Here is a 24,278-nt window from a genome sequence, read left to right as displayed (position 1 = left end):
GCATCAACAAGGATAAAATATCTACAAATAAATGTAACCAAGGAGGAGGAAAACTTGTATACTGAAAACTACAAAACGTTGCTGAAGTAAATAAGACCTAAATGAATGGGAATACATCTCATGTTTATAGATAGGAATGCTTAATATTGTTAAGAATTCAGTACTACCCAAAGCAGTCTAAAGAGTCAACATAATTCCTTCCATAATTCAAACTTCCAAGATTTTTTTTTTCAGATATGGAAATGCCAATCCTCAAATACATATGGAATTGCAAAGGGCCCCAAGTAGACAAGACAATCTTGAAAAAGAAGAAAGTTGAAGGACTCATACTCTGGATTTGAAAAACTGCTACAAACCTACAATAATCAAAGAGTGTGGTACTGGCATAACGATAGACATACGGACCAATGGAATAGAACAGAGTTCAGAAATAAACCTTCACATATATAGCCAACTGATTTTTGACAAGGGCACCAAGTCCATTTGATGGGGAAAGTTGCTTTAACAGATGGTGCTGGGATAACTGGATTGTCACATACAAAAGAACGAAGTTGGACCCCATACCTCACACCATATATAAAAGTTTACTCAAAATAAATTCACAACCTAAATATAAGAGCGACAACCATAAAACTCTTAGAAGAAAATGGGGCAAATCTTCATGACCTTGGATTTGGCGATGGATTCTTAGATATGACCTCAAAACATCAGCAACAAAAGAAAAAAATATATAAATTGGACTTCATCAAAATTAAATTTTTTTGTGCATCCAAAGACATTATCAAAAAAGTGAAGAGACAACCTACAGAAAGGGAGAAAATACAATCAGTTCTCAATACTCACAATAGTTCTATAAAGTCACTGTGAACCTGAATTAGTGAATATTGAACAAATGAACCTAGGGTTAAGATCCTGGGATTTTCTGGTCATGATGTTTTCATCAGCTGATCAACACATAACTTTGTTTTATGTGCTTTTTTTGTTTGTTTATTTAAAGACACCTTATTTAATATATATGTTAAATAAATATATATATTTCTATAACCCACTTAAAAACTTGGGTAAAGGACTTGAATAGACATTTCTCCAAAGAATGCAAATGGTCAACAGCCACACAAAAGATGCTCAACATTAGTCATTAGAGAAATGCAAAGCAAAACAACGAGAGATTACACCTACTAGGGTTGCGATAATAATTTTCAAAACTGAAAATAAAAGGTGTTGGTGAGGATGCAGAGAAATGGGAATCCTTATACGTTGCTGGTGGAATGTAAAATGGTTAATACACTGTGGAAAACAGTTTGGTCATTCTTCAAAAAGTTAAACATAGAATTACTATATGACTAAGCAGTTCCACTCCTAGATATATACCCAAAATAACTTAATATAGGAATTCAGATCATTGTTCATTGCAGTCAAAAGATAGAAATAACCCATGTCCATCCAGTCACAGATGAATAAAATGTGGTATACACAAACATACACACACTCACTCACTCTCTTGAGCCATAAAAAGGAATGAAGTTCTGATATATGCTACCTGAATGAACTTTAAAAACATTATGCTACATGAAATAAGCCAGACACAAAAGGACAAATGTTATATAATTCCATTTATCTGGAATATCAAGAATGAGCAAATTCATAGAAACGGCCAGTAGATTAAAGGTTCCCAAGGGCTGGGGGGAGGGGAAATGGAGAGTTGTTGCTTAACTGTTACAGAGTTTCTATTTGGAATGATGAAAAAGTTTTGGAAATAGTGGTAACGGTTGTCCCACATCGTGAATATAATTAATATTATTGAATTATACACTTAAAAACAGATACAATGGTAAATTTTGTTATGTATATTTTACATTAAAAAAACTCAGTTAATAAAATGGGGGAAATCACTGAAAACTACTAATCACTGCTAACTTTTATTTTGTATTCAAGGACACAATCAACCAGGAGAGGGTTCTTTTGCTGTCAAATAAATATATTTAAAAGCTAGCAAACATCAGAGCAGAATTAAGTTCCAAGTCTATAAAAGAGACAGGGGGTGGGAACATTACTAATAGTTATTTACAGCTATACAAAGTTAACACGCTGCAGGGAAACAAATATATTCAAAGGCTTCATACTTGTCCAATATTTGACATTTTGAATTTTGAAAACATAAAAATTATGTTTTGACAAACAAAATCAGACCACATTAGCAATGGTTTAAAAAAGGGAGCAATTTAATCATTATAATACAGAGTACTTTAAGAAGTTTTTAAACATGTAAAAGAAAGAACAGTTTAGTGCATTAAATTGTTACAGTCTTTACATTGCTTCTTTTAAAAAAAGTTAACAGTAGTATGAAAAAGCCACCCACGAAGCCAGCTGTCTGAGTGAAGAAATCAGCTAAATTGCAGCATTTTGGAATTACTAATAAAGCTATAGTTAAAAAATAAAAAGTTTATAAAAATGAAAAGCAGCATGCATATTCAAGGCTTTTTCATAACATTTTCATTAGCTGACAAACATTTAGGTAAAAACAAGAGCTTAATATTTATTATTCATTAAATTAGATAAACTGGCCAAGCCCACTACATCTGGTCATTCAGTGGGGGGTGGGGGGAAACCATTTAAAAATCCAAAGCTAATTGAACTGAATATTTCTTTTATGAAGAAAGCACATTTTGAAAAATGGTCCAATAGTCACAAAGAAAGGGTCCTTCCCAACATGAATGAACAGCACCGGTCTTTATAGATCATGAGCATGAACTTTCAGTCTCCTGATATGGCAAGAGTTAACAGTTAACGCTTCTGTGATTCATGAGTGAAAAGCTAACTTTTAACTCATTATGAGCAGTTCCAAGTTTTTTTCTCCACTGACATTGTTACACAAAGTAGAATTTCACTGAAACATAATTCTTGAAAATTCCGATCTGACACCTGTACAACATTTCTGATTTCCATGATTGTAAGAAAACAGTAAGTATTTATTTACTATATAATTCTTTTTTTCACATTTTTGGTACAGTATTTATTTGAGTTTCACCCTATCTAAATTCTTACGCCAGTTTCTTTTCCTTCTTCATTATTATCTTCAGTTGAATAAAAAGTAAATTCGGCTTCTAATGAAAAATAACAGAAGTATTACAAGTAGTTATAGTGGTATCCATGAATGCATTCAAATGAAAGATACAATCGTTAAGGGCCAATAATACCATAAAATCTTATTGTTCCAACATGTGTCAATAGTCTATTTTTTCACTTACACTGAAAATGTATAAGTCCATGCACAACTTTTAATCTTCGTGCATGACTTGATAAATAAGACATAGAAATAAATCAGGATTTTCCTTTTGCCTGTTTCTAACAATTTTTACTCTGGAATATGTTTGGTCACTCAAAGCTATAAGCTTAATCACATGTCAAAGAATACAGACAATAAGGCCCATCTTACTAGACATACAGTATTAAGCTGGACAAAATATGAGGACAAGCTCTAGTGGTCATAAAACCCCTTCCGAAAGTCTTAGAATCAGAATGTCTCCATTGTATCAGAATAAAAATGTACTGTATTAAAATTTCAATTTTTACAAGTTGTTTTTTAATTAGTATTCTATTTACATTGCAGAACGTCCACCAACCGCAGTAGTTTAACTTTGGCACAACATTGAGTTCCATTTCTTTTGGGTACATGGGATCCTATTTATTGAGAATGTGCATGCCCCAAAACATTTTCAGTGTCATCAAACATTGGGCCCATTCACAGTAAATCAGAAATCTTGAGTTGAAGAACTGATTCTCCTCCAACGTTTAGGCAGCTATAAGAGAAAAACATAATAAAAAACTAAAATTTTAAAGAATACCGTATGGTTTCACTTCTATGTGGAATCTGAAAACAAAACAAACAAAACAAAAACAGACTCATAGAAACAGAGACCAAAGGGATGGTCACCAGAAGGGAGGGGTGGGAGAACGGGTGAAAAGGAGGAGGGGAATTCAGTGGATAATGCTGTGATAAGTTTGCGCGGTGACACGTGATTACTCGAACTAGTGGGGTGATAACATTGTAAGGTATAAAAATGTCAAATCACTACATCGTACACCTGAAATTAATATAACCAATATAGACTGTCTACCAACTATACTTTAAAAAATAAATTTAAAAATTGGAAAAAATAAATAAGGAAAATCATATTTTAATGGTTAACACTTTCAGAAACAAAAGTGATATAAATCAGCTAAGAAAACACATCCTCTGTCTTCACTGATACTGAGATCATTTGCCACATACCTTACATAGTGCACTAGATCTCTGTACAATTCCTATGTATATGTTCTGCAGATACCAGATATGCTTACAGACATTTTTTCACCTATATATAATAATTTATTAAGAATTAGGAGGAAGTACATATTTCATTGTTAGTATTGGTAATAAACAGACTATGAAATCTAAAGACATATTTTTTCTATTTATATACAGCAGGTCCTCAAATAACATTTTATTATAACATTGATGAGATGCTGCAGGAACTTAATTCTTGCTAATGTCAATTAGCTATTGGTAAAACTGGTTTCCTTATCCATCGTTTCGATTAAAGTCACAGAACGTATCGACAATGTTAAGTGAGGACCTGCCATACGGGATGGCTTGAGTGAAAGATATAGATGTAGAGTAGTCCTTCTTTATCCGCGATTTCGCTTTCTATGGTTTCAGTCAGCTGTGGTCAACCACAGTCCACAAATATTGAAAGGAATAGTCCATAAATAAACAATACATAAATTTTAAATTGTGTGCCGTTTTGAGCAGCATGATGAAATCTTATGCCACCGTGCTACATCCTGCCCAGGATGTGAATCATCCCTCTGTCCAGGGAATCCATGCTGTATCTGCTACCTGCCCATCCATTTGTCACTCAGTAGCCCTCTAGGTTATCAGATCAGTTATGAGTGAGAAAGAGTGAGAAAGAGAGACAGACAGATAGACAGAGACAGAGAAACAGAGGGAGAGAGAGACAGAAAGAGACAGAGACAGATACCACATTCACATAACTTTTATTACACTATATTGTTATAATTGTTCTATTTTATTATTAGTCATTTCTGTTACTCTTACTGTGCCTAGCTTATAAATTAAACGTTATCATAGGTACCTATATATAGGGAAAAAACATAGTATATATAGGATTTGGTACTATCCACGGTTTAAGGGATTCACTGGGGGTCTTGGAACGTGTCCCCCATGGATAAGGGGGGGCTGCTGTATCTAACTTTTTGCAATAACTGTTTTGAAAAGGTTTTGGTTACTTTTTTTTTTTTGTAAGTCAAATCATATTTAAATGAAAAAGTAACTAAAGGAAGCTTATAGTGAATCCTTTTGTAAGATAAAAATTATTTTAAGCCAATGATAACTTGTTAATTAATACATTTTATGATTTTTGACTTGTGTATATTTTAAAAGCAAGGAAAGCCTGTACATGTACCACAAAAGTACATGTATAACATATAAAAGTTTTTGAAAACTGTGGCTTTGTGTGAATTTTCTGACTGTAGTATCCATTACAGTATTAATATATAACATAAGTTTATGTTCATCCACATAAACTTAAAGTAAGATCCAATTAAACTGTTCAAAAAAAGTTCACATTATTTTTAGAAGACTGCAATTCCCTACAAAATCACTGCAGAGATCACTACAACAACAACAACTTATTGAGGCAAAAAATTTGTTGATTTAATCTTGGCTAAGTACACATTCTTGTGTTTAGCAATAATAAAAAAAAAAAAGCCTGTTAAAAATATTTTATGCATCTGGGTTAGAAGAAAGCCAGCCCGGAAGATTTCTGACATACCAAAAGGAGGGCTTTGCTTCAGGATAAAGCTATAAAAACTATTTAATTTCTTGTGACTTACATTATGCTCTATAATGTGGAATGAGATTTATTCAAAAGTAGGTGCATTTTTAGTTTCAATTGTTTTTCTGCCTGAAAAAAAGTTAATGAAAAGAAAACTGGAAAAGGATTGCAAAGCAATAAGAATAGTGTCTGATACATATTAAGTGCTTGATAAATAATTGTTTTAACAGAAAAAAAAACAGGGAAGAAGACGTTGGGGAATCAATGGAGCATAAAAGCAGAGGATGGGGTAGGGATGCAAAAGGCTAAGGAAATAAGTAAATATGTTCATGTGATCACGAGGCTCTGTACCTCATTTCCCTCCTTACAGTTTGACAACACTGCAGTCATTTCTAATAATGAGATGCTCTTGGACCACAGACAGACATAAACGAACATTTCATGACACCTGTATTGTTTTTAGAAAAGTACGAGTTTTATCCTGGAACATTCCAAAACCAAAAGTAAAGAATAGAACTACACTATGAATTACAAAAGTGTTAAGAATTGAAGTCTTAACTCTGATTTGCAACTATAGTTAAATTTTAATGAACCCGATCTATAAAAGAATTAAGATTTAAGGAACATGCCAAACCTATCAAATTTAAAGCATATTTACTTGCACTTTTATGACTACTGAAAGATATTTTTAACCAAATACATTATTTCTGCTGGTAGCAGGTGTATTTTATATCAAAGAATGAAAAGACATTTTAGGCAACTGATTTAATATTGAATCTGTTATTTACCTTTTGATCTACAAGACGAATAATTTATATCACAGTTTCCAAAAACAGATGCCACCTAAGCAAACACAGAATTTATATATAGCCTAAAACAAACCTTTGGCTTTTAATAGAAAAAATATTGAATAATTTTAATACATAAAGCATTTTAAACTCTAGTTAAAAGTCTAATAGTTTGGAAGGGTAATACGATGAATAAAAAAAATACCCATTTTCACCTAGTTTCCTAAAACTGAGCATTCCTCACCCCTGTTGCAAGTCTTTCCTTCGGTATACTTTTCCCCTTCTTTTTAGTTTTCGTTTTTGAATTCTTTCCTTAAATAGGCAAAAAATGAAGCTTTAGTGAAGGAGGGTTGCAAGAAATACATTTTTAGTTATCTTTAGTATTTGTGAATTTCCCCCTGCCCACCAGTCTCCCTTCTTAGAGAATGGGTGACTTTCCCTTAAAACAAAGTAAAAAAAAAATCCATATAAAACAATGAAAGCAGGATTAAACTCTACGTAATAAACATAACAATCATAATAATCAGACTACACATGATAATCATATATTTCTTGGCTATCCTTGCGGCACCTAGTCCTCTTACTAAAAGAAAAACTGTTTTAGAAAAACTATCAAACACGAAGATGACAGAAACAAAGTGACTGTTCTAAATGTGGCTGATGAACATACGCTCAGATTAAAAACTTACATTTCAGTCATCTGATTTAGAGAGCTTCCGCTTCACATGTCGAGGGGGTTCCCAAGTGTCACTATCATCTGTTTCTTCTTCATCCTCTTCCTGATCATCGATAACTTCATCTTCCTCCTCATTTTCCTCGAATAATTCTACACCTAACTCCGATCTTCTCTGCCTCTCTGCAAACCACTCCCTGACCTGCTCATAGCCCATGTGTGATTTGTTAACAAGTTCATCGAGGTCTTGCTCATTGAGAAATTTGTGCTTCAGGTAATAATCCTTAAGGATGGCAGTTCCAGTTTTGAATTTGATGAGTGACGGTCCCCTGTCCCAGCTGTTCATTCTCTTGCCCCCTCTGGGCCGCCCGCGCGGCCGGCCCCTTCCCCTTCCTTTGGGTCGGCCCCTGCCCCTTCTCCTCAGGGAAGACAGACCGTTCATGCCACTGGAGTTGGCGCTCTGATAGTAGTAGTACCATTTTAAGTTTCCATTTTTCCAAGCGTAACGGGTGTCCCCAAACCAACTAACTATGTCTGTTCTAGCAAGCCCGCTTTCTTCAGCCAACTTGTCATACTCTTCTGGCGATGGCCACTGTGTTCGGACAAACGCACTTTTGAGCATGTGCAGCTGCTCGGGTGACTTTTTACATATCTTGCCTGAACTCCCCGACTTAGGCGCACCAGAGTCATCTCCGGGAGAAGTGTCTCCGGCTTCTTCTTTGGAACTACCTGCATTACTTTCATCTATTTCCATTTTCTCTTCCTTTAAAGCTTTCGATTTCTTCTTCTCTGTAAACCAAGCATCAATTTCCCTTCTGGTGAGTTTGGTTTGCGCTCGTAACCTATTTAATTCTTCATCTGTAAGTACGGAGCTGTTGAGAAAGCTTGCCTGAAGGGCCCGAAGCTGCTCTGCGGTCTTCTCTTTAAACTTTTGGGGAGTAAAGTCAGGGAAAGGATTCCAGGACTGTTTATGCTGCGAGGTGACAGCAGTCGGGGATTCCGTGGTCTCGTCACTGGAGTCTATGATAATAGTGGTGGAGGAATCGTTGTTGAGATGCAAGCACTGATTACTCTTTGAATTTCTCTGGTTGTACCTCGTGTCACTGAACCATTTCTTAATCTCTCCTTTTGTCAGGCCTGTGGTTTTCATAAGTCTGATAATTTCCGAATCGTGGGGAAACTGGTTTTTAAGGTAGCTAACTTTTAATTCTGCCAGTTGCTCTTTAGTCTTTTTTGCCCGAATGCCAAACGAATCAGGGTTTGCCAGTGCGGTTTCGTGTTTGACAAGCTGAGAAGCTGGAGCTGCTGCCGCTGCTGGCTTTGTTTCTGCGACAGGCTGAGCAGCCGGCGCCTGGCTTTTCTGTACGTTGGTTTGATTTGGCACCCCTGCCACTGTCAAGGCTATAGGTGCTGTTACCGGCAAGGTGTTTGTTCCAGCTACTTGGGTAAGGACCAGGCCTGGCTGACCAACTATTTGGCATGTCTGTAAAATGGATGGTAAGCCATTACTTCCTGTGGAAATGTGTGTAGGAATAACAGTTATGGTCTGAGGTACAGTGTGTACTGTCCCGTTGAATTGCTTCCTTCTTGCCTCCTCTACTTCCTCGGGAGTCCAGCTCACACCATGTTTTAGACGTTGGGCTGAAAACCATATCTTGATCTGTTCCTCTGTGTATTTTGCTTGAGCAGAAAGAACAGTAATTTCTGACATCGTCGGGTAAGGGAATTTGTTGTAGGTGTTAAGCAAAAGGGGGTTGTTATCCAACGCAGCATTGTAGGTGGGGATGCTGTTAACGGGGATTAAGACTTTGGGAATCAAATTGGAGTTCTGCTGGGCTGACACAGCTGTTATCACCTGCGCTAGTCCAGGAAGGACTGCCGCTGGGGTGACCACTGTGCTGGCAGCGTGTGGGTGTATTCTGTTGACAACGGAAGTACTGCTATTAGATTCAGAAGCTGAAGAACTTGGACTTTCCACCGTTTCTTCATGGTCCGGTTTGACTTCGTTCTCTTTCTCTTCTGGGACATCCTCAGCTGAGTTATGATGAACTGTAATCCGTTTGTTCTCCACTTTATTTTTCATCATTTTCATGATAGGAGTTTTACTGATAGATATTCCCGAAGCAGAAGCTTCTGTAGATTCAGCTTGCTCTGAATTCTCCTCTTTAACAAAACTACCATCGAAAGTCAGATCATTTATGGTTTGTTCAAAGATTGTCTGGTTATTTCGTTTCACCATAGTCAACTTAAAATTCTCTTCTCCCGGGTGATATTTCAGATTATGCTCAGAAAGTGCATCATACCTTTTGGTAAGAAAATTGCATTCGACACAAACATAGGATGAATTTAGCACTACATTGGGATGTTCTGAATCCACGTGAAAAGTAAACATATTTAGGTCTGGAGTTTGAAAAGTACAATATTTACATTCATAGCCACCTTCAACTTTTTTATTTTGCTGATTGTCAGAGTCCACAGATTCATGAACTTCTTCATCACTTGAGATGCTCTCCGCTCTGGTGTTTTCTACAGGCGTAAGTACCGGAGGCCCTTCATCCAAATCTGATATCAACTCCAGGTCTGGGTCCTGTTCACTGGCAAGAACCATGCAGGGTGTCGTTGATTTTCGCCTGCTTGCCATTCTGATGTTATGGGGACAATCTCAGTGGTGATTAAAAAGCATCGAGGCATAAAACCGTTCAGTATTCTTCATTTGAAAACAATGGCTTTTGGTTCTTCAAGTTCATCTTTGTGCTCAACAAGTCTCATTAGCAGCTTTTTCATGGTGCAATCAAGTAAAGAGCTTATTGTTGGCAGATAAAATAAATACTGTTGAACTGCTGAAATTTTTGAAGCACAACTCCAATCACCTACATCAAAATAAATTTGAAAATGTTTTTAAATGAGTGATTAGGACCTTTTTAAACAAATTACAGTTAATATTTGACTTGTATGAAGCTGTTGGATGGCTGTTATAAAAATCTAGAATAAGACTGGAACCAGAAAAAAAGTCCTCTAAGGTTCAAAACAGTGTCTCCAAGCCAACTCACTGAAGGTCATATACTGTACTCATGAGTCAGCCCCCACCCAGGCTGTTTATTTGGATTTTTCAGCCATCTATATATTGAAAAGGAAGTGGGGGTAAGAGTCGGCTTTGGCAAGCACACTATTATCAATGTGAAATGATAATCTGTTAATAAGGGAGGAACTTTAAAACTATGAAAAACAGAGATAGTCAGAGGCTATGGCCATTAAGTGTGTAAGAAATTCAATCCATCGGCTATGCCCTCTTCTTCCTACTTGTCCATTTCATCATCCCCAAAGCACGTCCAAATATGGCACAAGTAGCAAAGATGGACTGTGAATGACTGAAATTTCAGAAACATCATTCTCAGTCATTTCCCACAATGCTACCCGAATTTGTAAAACATATCTAATCATATCAGTCTCCTGACTTAAAGTTTACGATAAGTCGCCGATACTAAAAGAATAAAGTCTAAACTCCTGAAGCCATGCAGTGGCCCGATCTCATTTTCCTGACACCTCTTTCCTTGTGCTTTAAGCACAGCAGAAACGACTGCTGCTCTAGGGACGCTCAGTGCAGGCTGCTCCTCAGGCCAGCGCACATTTGTGCACTTGGTGCGATGATCTGTCTGCCTTACAGATCAACGCCTCCTTGTACCTTGGCCTGACCCCTCCCCAGTTTATTTTCTAGTACTGACTGTATTGTAATAGAGGAATGTTACATTTCTGGCCCAGAACCTATCCAAACTCCAGGTATCCTCATTGTAGGTGTGTGGTTCATTCTTTTTCTTCTTTTTTTAAGTAATAGCTTTGTTGAGATATAACAAAGCTCCCGAAACTCTGGATGGAGGCAAGGAACTTTTAAATTTTTAACCTAATGCTCTCCTAGCTGAACTGTCTTGGCTGTCTTCTCATTCATTTCTCTGTCCCCTTCACATACAAGCTTGGAAGCAGGGACTCACCAAATGTTTATTAACTTGAACTACAATGAATAGAAAAACTATCCTACAAAACTCAACATACCCCGAGGGCATTGCCATAGAGAACAATAGCTGAAATTCATAAGAATGATCTTGAATCATCAAGAAAAAGTGCATTCTGTTCATATGATTACATTTTAACAATTTCGTACCCAAAATATTTAAAATTTTGATCCTAAATCCATTAAAGTTGATGTGCTTCTGAAGTTTAAACCAAATAAAAATAAATGAGTAAGTGGTCTCACTTATGCTCTACCACAAATTAAAACTATTCATTTACTAGCATAATTCTTATCCTGCCTAAATGAGGAGAAAAAAAGTTTACTTCAAAGTTTATAAAGCAAAAGCAGGTCTTGATGAAGAGATGCACTGACCCAGCGAAGGAAGAAACATTTTTAGGAAACAGAGCTGTCCAAATAGAGAACGCCCTGCCTATTGAAGGTGGTGATGTCTTCCTCACTGGGATTTCTCAAATACATATTACACATCCACTGGGTGGATCAAAGCAACAGACGGCAAGTCAGACTAAATGCCCCCGTTCCCTAATTTCCCATATTATAAAATAAAGACCATCAGCTTAGTAATAATAGTGTCAACAGTCCAAATCCCTACTCGAAGATGTCATTCTTTTTTTCTTCTATAAAACATCTTTGGTATCTAAGGGAGTATAAAGAAATCTGAAATTGAAAACTATTTCTTAATTAAATGTTATAAACTAAGCTAATGCCATCTCTCTTATTCAATGCAATAGGGACACTACTATTTTTTCCAAGTGTTAGCATAGCTGTTTGATCATTTTTTTGTCATTAGAAACAGGGAACTCCTCAAATAGCTTTAAGTAAGTGGAGGAACATGAATGACAGCACCCACATTTTTGAGAGTGAATGAAAATTGTTGAAAGGCAGGGGAGTAAGCTCTTTTGTGACTGTTATTCTGCTAGAATCTTAGATTATATTTAATGGGGGGGGGGGGGGGGAGCTAAAAGTCAAAGAGAGGCTTTTCCTGAGACTGTATTTACAGAAAGTGGCAGTTTTCAAACTTTTTGTTGTAAGCAGGGGAGCCTTTTATTCTAACAAAATTCTATGAGAAACTCTGCTGCAAAATAGATTAAAAAAAAAAAATAGCTGTCTGGTTAGAGACATAAAGAGGCTGAACCACCTGCTGACCCCATCCCATGGATCCCACAGTCCCTACTGCCACCACTGATGGGTTCCGAGATATGTCTGAAAGTCTTTGCCTTAAAAAAATGTAAACACTTTCAAGACGATATATCGGTTTTATCAAAAATCCTTCTCAGCTTGCCAATGCTGAGCCATGAAATTTCAGAATTAATCCAAAGAGACTTTACTGTGTCCTTTCAGGTTGTCTCACTGCAGAAGGCAGGCCTGGGGCACCCAAGGGTAGAACAGAGTAGCCAGCACTAATGAGAGATACGGAAGAGAAATGAGCTAAGATCTCTTTATTGTCTTGCGCTCTCTAGCTCTTGAGTTAAACCTATTTTTTTATGTTACCTAGCATAAAAATAGAATATGCTACCAAATGATTCCTTGTACATCTCTTCTTTATAGATCACTAACTCAGAACGGTCGGTTCGTAAGAATTTAAGTAGATATAAACAAATTTTACAAGCTTAAATATTTCTTTGCTGAAGTCATGAAAATTAAATATTCATACATTATATATAATTTAATGTATATGCACAATTGTGCTTTTTCTTCTAAAAGCATTGGTCTTGGCAATAGAATTTAAATAAGCTGCTTAAAAGAGAGGCTTTTAAAAAATGTCTTCAGTAATGCAAATGCCTAAAAATCTGATTATCTGGGCATTAGATTGTCTCAACCTCGGGTCACTTCTATACCCAACTACATGGACTCTTTCCGCTTTCCTCTTAAAACTGTTAGCTCATGTTTTGCTAACAAACCCAGAGTCGGTATATTACTTAACATTTCTAAAGGGAGACTGCAAATCCCAAAAGAGCCTCAAGATTTGGTCCAATGGTTCAATTCTACTATAATATATAGTATATAGCCTAAAAACAGACCAAAGCACAAACAAAGGCATCTTCGGCATCATTATTATAAAGTCGTAATTTGGGGAGAACCAAGAACCTCAGTACGATCACTCTATTTTTATGAAAAAAAAAAAAATCTAGGCTCGGAAGAAAAAATTCACAGAAACAATGTGATATAGGGCAAAACCACAAGTTTTACAGTCCCCGCTATCATTCGGTAGTTAGGTGACCGGAAAAGTTTCTCATTACAACTTCAGTTTTCTCACCTATAAAATCAAGATTCTTCAACTCGACAAGTTCATCCAGCAACTATTTGTTGAATGTCAACCATGTGCCAGGCATTATATTAGGCACTCGAGATACAGCAGTGACCAAGACCAATTCTCTCTGGTCTGCCAAGTACTAGCAGTTGAACAAGAAAAATAGGCAGTAAACAATTACTTAGAATAACTACGATCAATGCAATGAGAAGGCTTCAGGAACTACATGAGGACATTGCAGGGGGCTTCTAGGAAAGAAGCAGAGAAGGCTGCCCCCCGAGAAAATACTAGTGGTAGCTACCTCGGAGGCTGATCAAATTAAAATGCTTCAAACACACCGATACACAATAGGTAACTAATTGATGTTATTTTCCAATCTCTAAAAAATTCTTTTGGGGAATGAAGAAATACTATTTACTTAATATTATTCTCTTTTTCTTTCTCAATCAACTTAATCAGCTGACCAGGCACACAAACTGAATAAAAAAGCAGAAGGGTCAAAAATATGGAATTAAGAATTTCTATTTCAATTCACCTCCTTTGTCATTAAAATACAGTGGGGCTGGGACAGCAGAATAGCCATACAGAAATCACCGTTAGCTGACAGACATCCTCTATTTGAAGGTCAATTAGAAACAGAACTCAAAATCAATCTGGGGAACCTTGCACTATTTACCTGTAAGACAGGGTTAGAGTTCAATTGCACAACTGAGTAGCTAAGTGGCTTTGCAATTAAAACTCAAGTACAGTGAAGTCTGCCAATGAAGGAAAAGTTATGCTCTAAATGCATCCAGGACTGTAATCATAATTATATTTGAAAACTATTTTTAGTTAAACTTTCAGTAGAGAAATATGTTTAAAAAAATAACTGATCAAATCAATAGTTATATTGCCATTAAAAATGATAACTGAGTAGAAATAAGAAAAGTTTTTTATCCATTTACTGTTAAAAATCAGAACAAAATTTGCATATTAATTATAAAATGACTATGGGAAAATATGTATGCATGTGGACAAACTAGATGAGAATATAAAAAAATGAATTTATCATGAGATTACGGGTGACATTTTTATGTGCAGTGTTTACAAGTTTTCTCTAATATTGTTAAAACATTGTTTTATTATAAAATACAACAAACAATATTTCACAGTCTTAAAATTGCAAATAGACTAAATTGTTTCTATGGTCATTTGTCTCAAGGTGGAAACAAATTTACTTTTCTATTAAGTTCAAAATCATGTGCTACATTAAGGTTTTCTCAGCGGGTGAGGGCAGGAATCCCTGACATGTATAGCTCTCAGGTGTATTCCAGACATTTTCTGGAGCTGCTGCCCCATGGTCTTAGAACCAGACTGGTTCTAAGAACCTTCAAGAGCACCCATAATCTCCAGGGTGTGATCCAGGCCAAGCCAGTTTCCATGGTTCTATCGTTCTGGCTCTTCTTGAGGGTAGGTCGCTCCTTAATGAATTCATGATTCTTAACTCATCATAATAATTACAACAAAGTATCTCTCCACAAAAGCATTTAATGAAAGCAAAATTTATTTCATTACAGTATAAAAATCTGGGGCAGTTCTGGTAGCAGTTCTTCTTATGTGGTCCAACACCGTGCCTATCAAGGTCCCAATAATATCTGCTGAAAAAACCTTTAGAATATATCTATATTGTATAGTATAACATATACTTTACTTCATTAAACACTCATTTATAGAGGAGCTATAAAGAACAACTGTGCTTGCTTTACGGTAGATTACTATCAAGGGTGAAATCCTTACTAATAAAATTACTTTAGTCATTAGAATATTAAAACATCCTTGAATATAAAACATTCTACTTATTAAAATACAGCAATAAATATTCAACAAATATTTATCAACATCTATAATTCTGTTGTAACAAATCAGTTTTATGTATGAACGGTGTATATCTAAATCTGTGAACTATGTAAGAATGAAACAAGGGAGATAAATTCATTCAAAGAATTAGTCTTGCCATGACGTTCAGTAGAAAAGGGCACAGTTATTGAAAAGATAGCAAATGCAATTTTGAACTTAGAATCATTACTTCTCTGTTCTAGGAGAAAACTGTACTTTTAAGGTGTAACATTTTTAAAGGGATTAAAATATAAGTCCTTGAGGTAATGCACTATAAAACTTAGTAGATTATTTTCATTTCTATGCTTAATGCTAAAACAAAGGTCCAAAAATGTTTAGAGTTAAGCAGAGCATACTGCATATAACTACACTGAATTTCCAAGCCTCTATTTTTTTGGCCGTCTTATACTTCAAATTAAATGATTAGCAGATAGTAGTTTATTGGTCTACTTAGCCACAAAAGCATGTTATTTTGATAAGATTTTATGTGAATAAAAACAAACGTTGCTTTTTACACCAACGCTGGGTCAAATAACAACATTTAGAATATAACTATAATTTTTATGGATCATGTTAGTTTTGACCTAGTACCAACTAAATAAAACTCTTCTTCGAGTAGCTAAAACATCAACTGAGAATCCTTTGGAATATGTATTCCATTTAGTTTCACTTCTCCCTCTCTGAGTCAGAGTTCTGTTTAGCCAGCTGAAAATACTTATTTTTACATGTCTGTATTCAAACTAAAAGTTACAAATTCACTGTAATCAAAGAATGCCTGAAATAGTAGTAGGACCGAAGAATAATGGGATCAAATTAAAACAAAGGATATCTACTATGTAAACTAAAAAAAAAAAAAAAAAGGGATCCAAGAGGATACTTTTTTTCATTAAAAAAAGCAAACAAAAACATTTGGCCTTTACACGCTTGAGGCATTTTTCAAAGCTAAAATGTAAAAATACTAAGAAACAACAGTCAAGTTCTTGAAAAAAATTAAATGAGAAATGTGACAACCCAAATTTGAACCCACGGCAAATGTTTTTTAAAATGACTAAAATCTCAGATCATTACCTTCATGTTGCTAAAGATTAAAAAAAGAATCCCAGCTGGATGGATTTCTCCTGGCAAGCTCTGCCTCAGATTTGAGGGGTGAAATGTCTTCTAAAAGCTCTCTAGGACACTAACATTCCTACCTTCTGCTGGCATGTCCGTAGGTATGTAACATATTGAGAATGATATACAGACTAGCACTATCATGAAATTTCCTATCTTTGTTATTAAATTCTGTATGATCCAAAAGTAATTTTCTGCTGAAAATAGTTTTCCCCTACTTTTCTCAAGGAGGTGTGTTAAGTCTTTCACAGTCTAACACAAAAATGCTATTCTTGATTCCAAGTGAGATTATCACTGAGAGGCTGAAAAACCATTCATCTGTCCGTTATCTTCCCCCTTTATAAAATAAAGTAACTGTTACCTATTTCACTCAAAATATAATCATTTTTTAAAAAACCTTAACACTTTGAAAGATAACAGCAAGTAGATTGGTAATGTCAACTTGTGGACTCATCAATTTTTACAAAATGAAAGTGAACCACCATATTAATGGTTATATAATCTTTCTGAGTTCTTTCTGAAATCATCAAAAATAACAACTGGACTAAAGTATAAATATTTCAAACAGTATAGTTTGTCATCTAATGCTTCTTATAAAAGCCAATATATATCAGGTAAATAAAATATAAAAGTAAATACATAACATATTCAAATATTTAAATAATGGGATGCTTCGCCTAAATCAAAGCAATTAACTATTAATATCCTAATTTCATAATTATACTTAATTATTACTAGTAGACTACATATTGAAAATATATTTCTAGGAATTGTTCTTGAAGCATTTTTCTGGATATAGGCAAAAGAATAATGAAATTTCTAGATCGGTTTCCCTACACTAAAGTCTCTGTCCTCATGACCTTCATTTGTCTTTATCACTGTCGCCACAGCACCCAGTATAGTGCCTGACCCACAACGGGTTTCCGCAAATACCAACTGAAAAATCAATTATAAATATACTACACTGATTTACTATGAAGTGTGATGCTGTTTCCTTTGAAATGAAAAGCAGCCAATACTCTTATACTTTTAAAATTTGAAGGTACATTTCTCTATCAAGTGTTAGGAATATATCTATTGCTTTTTTAAGAAAAGCTTTTAAAACTTTGCCAAATATAGCATCATGGGATCTCAAGTGAGTGTGTTCAGTATCTGAGTTTTACCTTACCAGAACAACCAACACATACTTGCCATAGCTTCCTCAGCATTCTGTTCGTTGACACGGAAGGGTATCCCTTCAAATTAGGAGGTGTTTAGCTCAGGCCATCATTACCAGCAGGTCCCAAGTACCTATCTGCCATCTCCTACAAAAAAAGTAATATCACTTTATTAGTCTATATATGACTTGGCCTTAGTTAGGAAACTTTAAAGTTTATGCCTTGGCTTTTTAAAAATAAATGTAATTTTGAAAAAAAAATTTTACTTCCTCATAGAAACTTTGAATCATCCAAATGCCAAACCCAATATTAGTAAAAAACATAAAAAATTGAAAACTACACTTTAAAAAATTCTATTTATATTATGTAAAACAACCAAGTCACTATTATACTATTTTCAATAAAAAATTTTCAAAATGTGAATATATGCAGAACATCATAAGAAAGCTAAGAAATTGGGAATTGTAAAAAATTACCACACAAACGTTACAAAAGACAACTTAGTTAAGCTGAGTTGTTTTCTGTTGACACAAACCTGCTGATATCTGTATCCTAATTTACTACGTATTAATTTGAATGCAGTGGATTATTATTAATGCTGGCAACAAGCCCATACTACTGAAATAAACTAGTAGTACTCTACCCCTAAAACATGCGGTATCTAATAAAATGACTGATGTTTCACTATTTTGTTTTTTGCAAGAAAGCTACTAACAAATGGCCTTTCAATCAGTGCATTGTGAAAAATTAAACTGAACAAGCAAACAAACCGAAAATCATTCTCCAAAAACTCAAATTTGTGTCTAAAAATGTGGTTTATTACTCAGAGTTAAACCAATCGGGAAAATTTAATAAAAATTATAACTGTTTCTCTTATTAAATAACAGTAAATAATGCTTTTAAAGTGTCGAAGCATTTTTGCTGCTCTTTAAACACTGAAACTCTGTAAACCATAGTGAATGAATATTAAGGAAGATGACTTCCCCCCCCAAACTTTATCCTTTGTTCCTGCTGTTATTACATACAAGTTCACAAAGAGCCCTCTTAAGTGAAGAAACAATGCAAATACATCAGTCCTTTAGTGAAATACTTCTAGGCTAAGTTAAAGCTTAGGTTGAATAGTTACACTATTTTCACGAAAAGCATAAAAGCATTTTCCTGGTAGGCACAGTGGTGCATCCCGTTATATCTGCAGCCTGGGATTCTACAACTTCATTTCCTGGTATCTCCTTGTTCCACCACTCCTTGGCCATCCATCTACAGGATGTGGACTAGAAGAGAAGATAGCAAACAGCTGCCAAACAGGGGAGGTTATTTTCCAAAATGAATTATTAATATTATAGGAAATTGGTAACCCCTTGATCCATTCTTAAATCACACAGTAATTGCAAGATGTTTTACTGAATGAGAGTCTCTTGAGAAGAGCTGCCCAGACATACATGTAAAGGCACAAGACAAACTAGAGGCGCAACGAACGGGCTCCTCAATGCTTCTGGATGAAAAGCGTACTTGTTTGACGTTATTTCAGTTCCTGATACTGGGATTACTTTAGAACACTTCTCTCTAATTCACAGTATCTTTTTAAAATTTAGGATTAGACTGAACTTCAAATTAAAGACGTCATTTTAACCATGTACATTTTATAATAAAACAGATGAGCTGTTTTGGCTGTAAAAGATGGATTGTAAATAAAGATGAAGAGCCTGGGCTCTGGAACCAGACCGCATGGGTTCACATTCCAGCTGTCATTTAATAGCTGTGTGTCTTTAGACGAGTGACTAAGCCTGCCTGTGCCATAGACTTCTTGTCTGTAAATGTGGCTATGATAGTACCTGCTTAACAGGGTGCTGTGAGGACTGAAATAAATAACACATGTAAAGTGTTTGGAATATTTCTTGGCACTTAGTAAGTCCACAATTAGATTTTTCTTTTATTCAAGGTATTTAACTAGTACAGCAAAGGAAGTCTTCGCTTAAAATTTGTTAAATGTTGAAACAATATCAAATATTTTAAAAGTCCAGGCAGTAATCAATTTTATGTTCCATTTCATACCTTTGAGCACATTAAGCAAAGCTAGAACAAGCTGGCTTTAACAGGTAGACATTAATCAATTATAATTTACACCCCCTCCCCAACATTCTCTGACCTTAGCTTCAAGATGAATCATTTGTCTATGACACATTTTAAGGGGTGTTTCATAAAACTAACAAACCTCTTATATAAACATTATTGCAGTAATGAAGAGAATTGTTCTTTCTCACCCCTCCTCACTCCCAAGTACAGTCCATGCCCAGCAAAGTTTCAACACTCTTCTTTATGACAATATTGGAAGGTAAAAGGAAACGAACTAAGTAGAATAAAAATGTAATTATGAGTGAAATGCTTAGAAACATCAGAATCTTTCTATCTCCTTCCATGCCTCACAACAACCAAAAATGAGAAAGAAAGAAAGACCTTTAGGAAGGAGAACAAGAGAGTCAGAAATCCTATGGGAAATACGAAATCACTAAAATTTAGTGACAAAGTTGTTATTTTATTTAAAATTATAAATATGCACATGATATGTCCACCACTTTAATGTTTTAATTTTTAAAATAAGTTTTGACAATGTGATTTTCTAAAAATTTAAGTCTAAAAGCTGAAAACAAAAATCTTGCATAAAAAATGAGTTAGTCAATTTTGCTTCCCTTGAATAAATGCCATTCTTAAACTACACACGTATACTCCTTTTCCAAAGTATATCATCATATTTGTTTAGGCCAAAGGTATATAAGACCATTTTTATACATCTTAAATACATTACGGAATACTGATTATATAAACTACAAAGATTAAGTATTCTTTAAGACCGAAACCTGTCAACTACATTAAAAATTACATATATATTCATTTTAAAAATTAACTGTATAAAATACAGATCTCCAAAATGTAAACTCAAATATATATCTTGATTAGTAATCTAAATCAGCAACTTCAGTCATGCAACTCTAGTGACTCATGGCTACAAATATATCAAAACAACAAGGATATAATAAAATATATCAGCAATATTATGAAAACATTGGCTATTATTCAAAGGCTGGTATCATAGTTTTTTCCCTTCAAAGAAATGTAATTTAAATTACTTTTGAAATTACATAGGTCGATTTAAAGAATTTTAAGTTAAAAAAATTTAGACGTAAAAGTGAACATGCTATATACTGGCTATTGCCATAAATAGTGCAATAGATAATTCCAAACCCCTCCCTGGATTTATTGAAATGATACATGATTAGAAACCAGCTTAGGCACTTAACTTTCAATACTGTTAATGTTCAAATAAATAGAGTCTTTTGAGCCCAAATCCACAATGTGTCCATAAAAAGGTTATTTCCTCAGCTACATCTATAATTATTTTCATAAATTTAAGAGTACTTTCATTTAAGTATAAAGCTATAATTTAAAATAAACTAGTCCAAAATATCACATTATTGTGCCCAACATTACAAAAAAGAAAATGTATAATATATCATAACATCACCTCAGTCTTAATGTGAAATATAAAACAAAAGGGAGAAACTCTCCAAAATTAACCATCTCACCTATTAAATTCATCAATAATTATAAAACTTTATTCATATTTTTTAAAAAAGAACTTGTAATACAAATATCATTAAAAGTTAAATAAATGCTACATCATTCATGAACTGTCCTCCAAATTCTGTGAAATAATCAGCTTGCTAAAAGGGAAAGACATCTACTAATGAGCGTTCACAGCACAGGCACATTTATGTTTTCAGCCTTAGCATATTTTCAAACCATCTGGCATCAATGTCACTCTGGTTCACCCCGCCTAATCTGCTCAGAATTGAATATAAAACTAAAGCTACATGTGCTTTGGGGAAACCAAAGAACAGCACACATGTAAAATAGTGTTCCAAATGTGCAGCTCTAAACTAGTTTATACTTGAAATGTGTTTTAAAAAACATTTCCACTGAAGATGTTAAAGCTCTTTTAAAAATAGTAGACTGGTTCAAGAAATCTGTATGAATCATAGCTGTCATCAGTTACCGAGTCTTAATTCTTTTTTCCTCATTTTCATCTTGATCATTAAATAAAGCATTTTGAAGAGGTTCTTCTACAAAAAGATTCATTGATACATGAAATGTTATCATTTCTATATTGAAAGGATCCAAGAATTTACATTTTATTTTGCATAAAATTAGTCTGCTTAGCCCTAAAATGCTTAGAGTAAAGAGGGAAAAATGAGAAAAAAATATTATGAAAGCCCTTTTTCTTTTACATTCTGTTACTACATTATTGTCTTTGGCAGCACTCACATTTCTTTTGCTTAAAATCTAGATTCTGAATTCCTACTTAAGAAATAATAATAATTTAAAAAATCTATGGCTATACTAGGGCTAATATCCCTCTTAGAACCAACTCCCATTCATCCTCAGTGCTGGCATAAAAACAAACGACCTTTTCAGGATAATTTTTCAGAAGCAAAGATAATTCATGAAACACAAGTTGAAGCTTTCAGACAAAGACTGAGAAACAATGACCAATACCAACAAATCTAAAGGTGCATTTATGTAGGTACCTACACACATACACTCCAAGCCAGCAAATAGTCGCTATTCTTAAGGGAAAGCTGCTTGCTTCTTCCTTCCTAACTGTGAACCACTCTATTTCCCAATCCTGTGATTTTCCCTTTTCAGCTATCCTCTTCATCTCCAAGAGAACTGTTTCTTCCTTTCAAGTTACACGGAATTCCAACCTAATCACAATATGATTTCCCCATCAGTTAGCCTTTCCTTACATTTCCCCCACCCCCGCCGCAAAAATTAGCCTCTTATGTTGTTTTTCTTTAGAGCTGGGGTGAGATGACAGAACAGTGCTGTAGAATTCCCGCTCTGCCCAATCTCTTCCCTATAGTCCTCCTCTATGCATCCCTTTCCCGCTTCCTAATTCTCCTACCCGAGTCTCTCACTCAGGTCTTGCCAGAGCTCGATCCTTCACTAACCTAAGCTAAGGATATCGAAGGGTACCTGTTCCTTCTCCGAGGTTTTGCTCTTTCCTGACTGTTATCCACGGTGGTGGGGGCGGGGGGGACACGTATTATAACAAAGAATTTCAAGTCCCTTTACCAAGAACTTTGGTGGAAATATACAGGGACAGGGCATCCCCCAGGGCTCTTCGTTCCTGCCATTAGACCCGCTTCCTCTGCCATCTCCGTCCAGCCTTCCTTTCCCGCAAGAATTAGACTGCTCTCTTTAGGCCCTAGGCTTGGAGTAGTCAGTCCCTGGTCAGCCTTCCCATCTCCCTCCTCCGAGGGACCGATAACATTTCCATTCTCTGTAATTAACTTCACCCTAAGTCCCAGGGCTTCCTCAAACCGTAATATAGTTCTTAAGGACTCAACTCTGAGTCTCGTCCCGAAGTGGGGGTACGGCCTGGCCTCGAAGTGGGTGCCCAGCCTTCTCCGAAGTAAGGTACAGCTTTCCCCGAATTGTTTCCCGGGGCTACAATCCCAATGCCAGTGCGCTCAGCTCCAGCAAGAGACTCTCCTTACTTTCTCCACGAGGCCACACGCCCCTGCACGGCAGGAATCCCGATCTCCCCCTACGACCCTCTGGAGTCCTCCATTCCTGCGGCGTTCCCCCCCAATTCCCGGACACCCAGGTTTTCACTCCCCTCAACGACCCCAAGTTGTTCAGTCCTCCCGTAGGCAGGGGGTAGGCTGAGATTTTCCCTTACAGAGCCCACCCCCCAGCTCCTTTCTCGGCCACCGAGACCCCAAACGCGCGAAGGAGGATAAGGGTCGGTCCCCCCGCAGCGATGCCGCCTCAGGCAGGCCCGATCCCTCCCCCTCGGACCCCCCGCGCGGGGTCTGCCCCGCCACCCACCGCCGCGAGCGCGCTCAGCCCCCGGGGTCGCTACCGTGGGGCCGCCCTCCTCCATCCGCTCCGCGCGCCGCTCGCCTTCGGGTCGCCGCGCCGGCCGAGGGCTCTGCGCTGCCGGTTCCCACCCGCAGCCCCGGGGAACCCCGGCCGACTCGTCGCGGAGCCGGCTCGCGCCGCTACCTGCAGGGGCCGCCGCGCCTCTCAGCGCCCCGCCGCCGCCATCTTGCATTTCAAAGCGGCTGCACTTTTCAGGGAGTCAACTCTGACCTGTGAACCCTACACCCGGAACCGCTCCGCGGGCCGGCACACGGCCTTGGAGCTCAGCGGGCCCGGCGGAGCGTGGAGGGTCGAGGGTGAGGGTACAAGGCGAGGCGCGCGCCCCAGCGGCCCGCGGGGAGTATGGGAGGCGGAGAGGAGCCGGCCGAGGCGGGGCCCGCGCGCGCGCCTTCTGCACGCCCCTACACCACACCGCTCCTGGCTCTCCACTCCCAGACCCTGCAGCTCCTTTGGGGTTCGACCCGGGCCTCTGCCCCCTGGATTGGCGCACCGCGGGAGGAGGGAGCCGCCCCGCCCCTCTGTCAACCGAAGCCCCGCCCCTGCCTGCGGAGGCCCCGCCCCCGTCAACAGAAGCCCGCCTTCTCCAGGTCTCGGAACGGTCCCGCCCCTTGCCAGTGATA

The 24,278-nt window shown here is 36.8% G+C and overlaps 1 protein-coding gene across 9 annotated transcripts; it reads right to left on the bottom strand.

Moving 5' to 3' along the window:
• Positions 1–2,199: 2,199 nt before the first annotated feature.
• Positions 2,200–24,005, bottom strand: ZHX1 (zinc fingers and homeoboxes 1). Of its 9 annotated transcripts, none has more exons than XR_005650922.1 (5): positions 23,782–23,920; positions 17,746–17,862; positions 7,315–10,168; positions 6,841–6,937; positions 2,200–3,800 (listed from the first exon to the last, which is right to left on the bottom strand). XR_005650922.1 is itself a non-coding variant. In XM_039853878.1 (5 exons), the coding sequence occupies exon 4, from the start codon at positions 9,937–9,939 to the stop codon at positions 7,318–7,320; it is 2,622 nt and encodes an 873-aa protein (XP_039709812.1). In that variant the 5' UTR covers positions 9,940–10,168; positions 13,580–13,715; positions 17,746–17,862; positions 23,782–23,920; the 3' UTR covers positions 2,200–3,800; positions 7,315–7,317. The 9 variants fall into 9 exon arrangements, 6 of the variants coding, with proteins under 6 accessions (XP_039709812.1, XP_039709814.1, XP_039709811.1 ...); XR_005650923.1 differs by having other exon boundaries at positions 6,870–6,937; XM_039853878.1 differs by lacking the exon at positions 6,841–6,937 and adding an exon at positions 13,580–13,715.
• Between the last annotated feature and the right edge of the window lie 273 nt (positions 24,006–24,278).

This window comes from Pteropus medius, unplaced genomic scaffold (assembly GCF_902729225.1).
Source record: "Pteropus medius unplaced genomic scaffold, Ma_sr-lr_union100, whole genome shotgun sequence".
NCBI classification, from domain to species: Eukaryota; Metazoa; Chordata; class Mammalia; order Chiroptera; family Pteropodidae; genus Pteropus; species Pteropus medius.
The sequence above is the reverse complement of the archived record's forward strand: the minus strand, read 5'-3'. Positions and strand labels throughout refer to the sequence as shown.

Bases quoted from the DNA above. Each gene is read 5' to 3' on its own strand.
- ZHX1 (XM_039853877.1), bottom strand. From the start codon at position 9,939: ATGGCAAGCAGGCGAAAATCAACGACACCCTGCATGGTTCTTGCCAGT.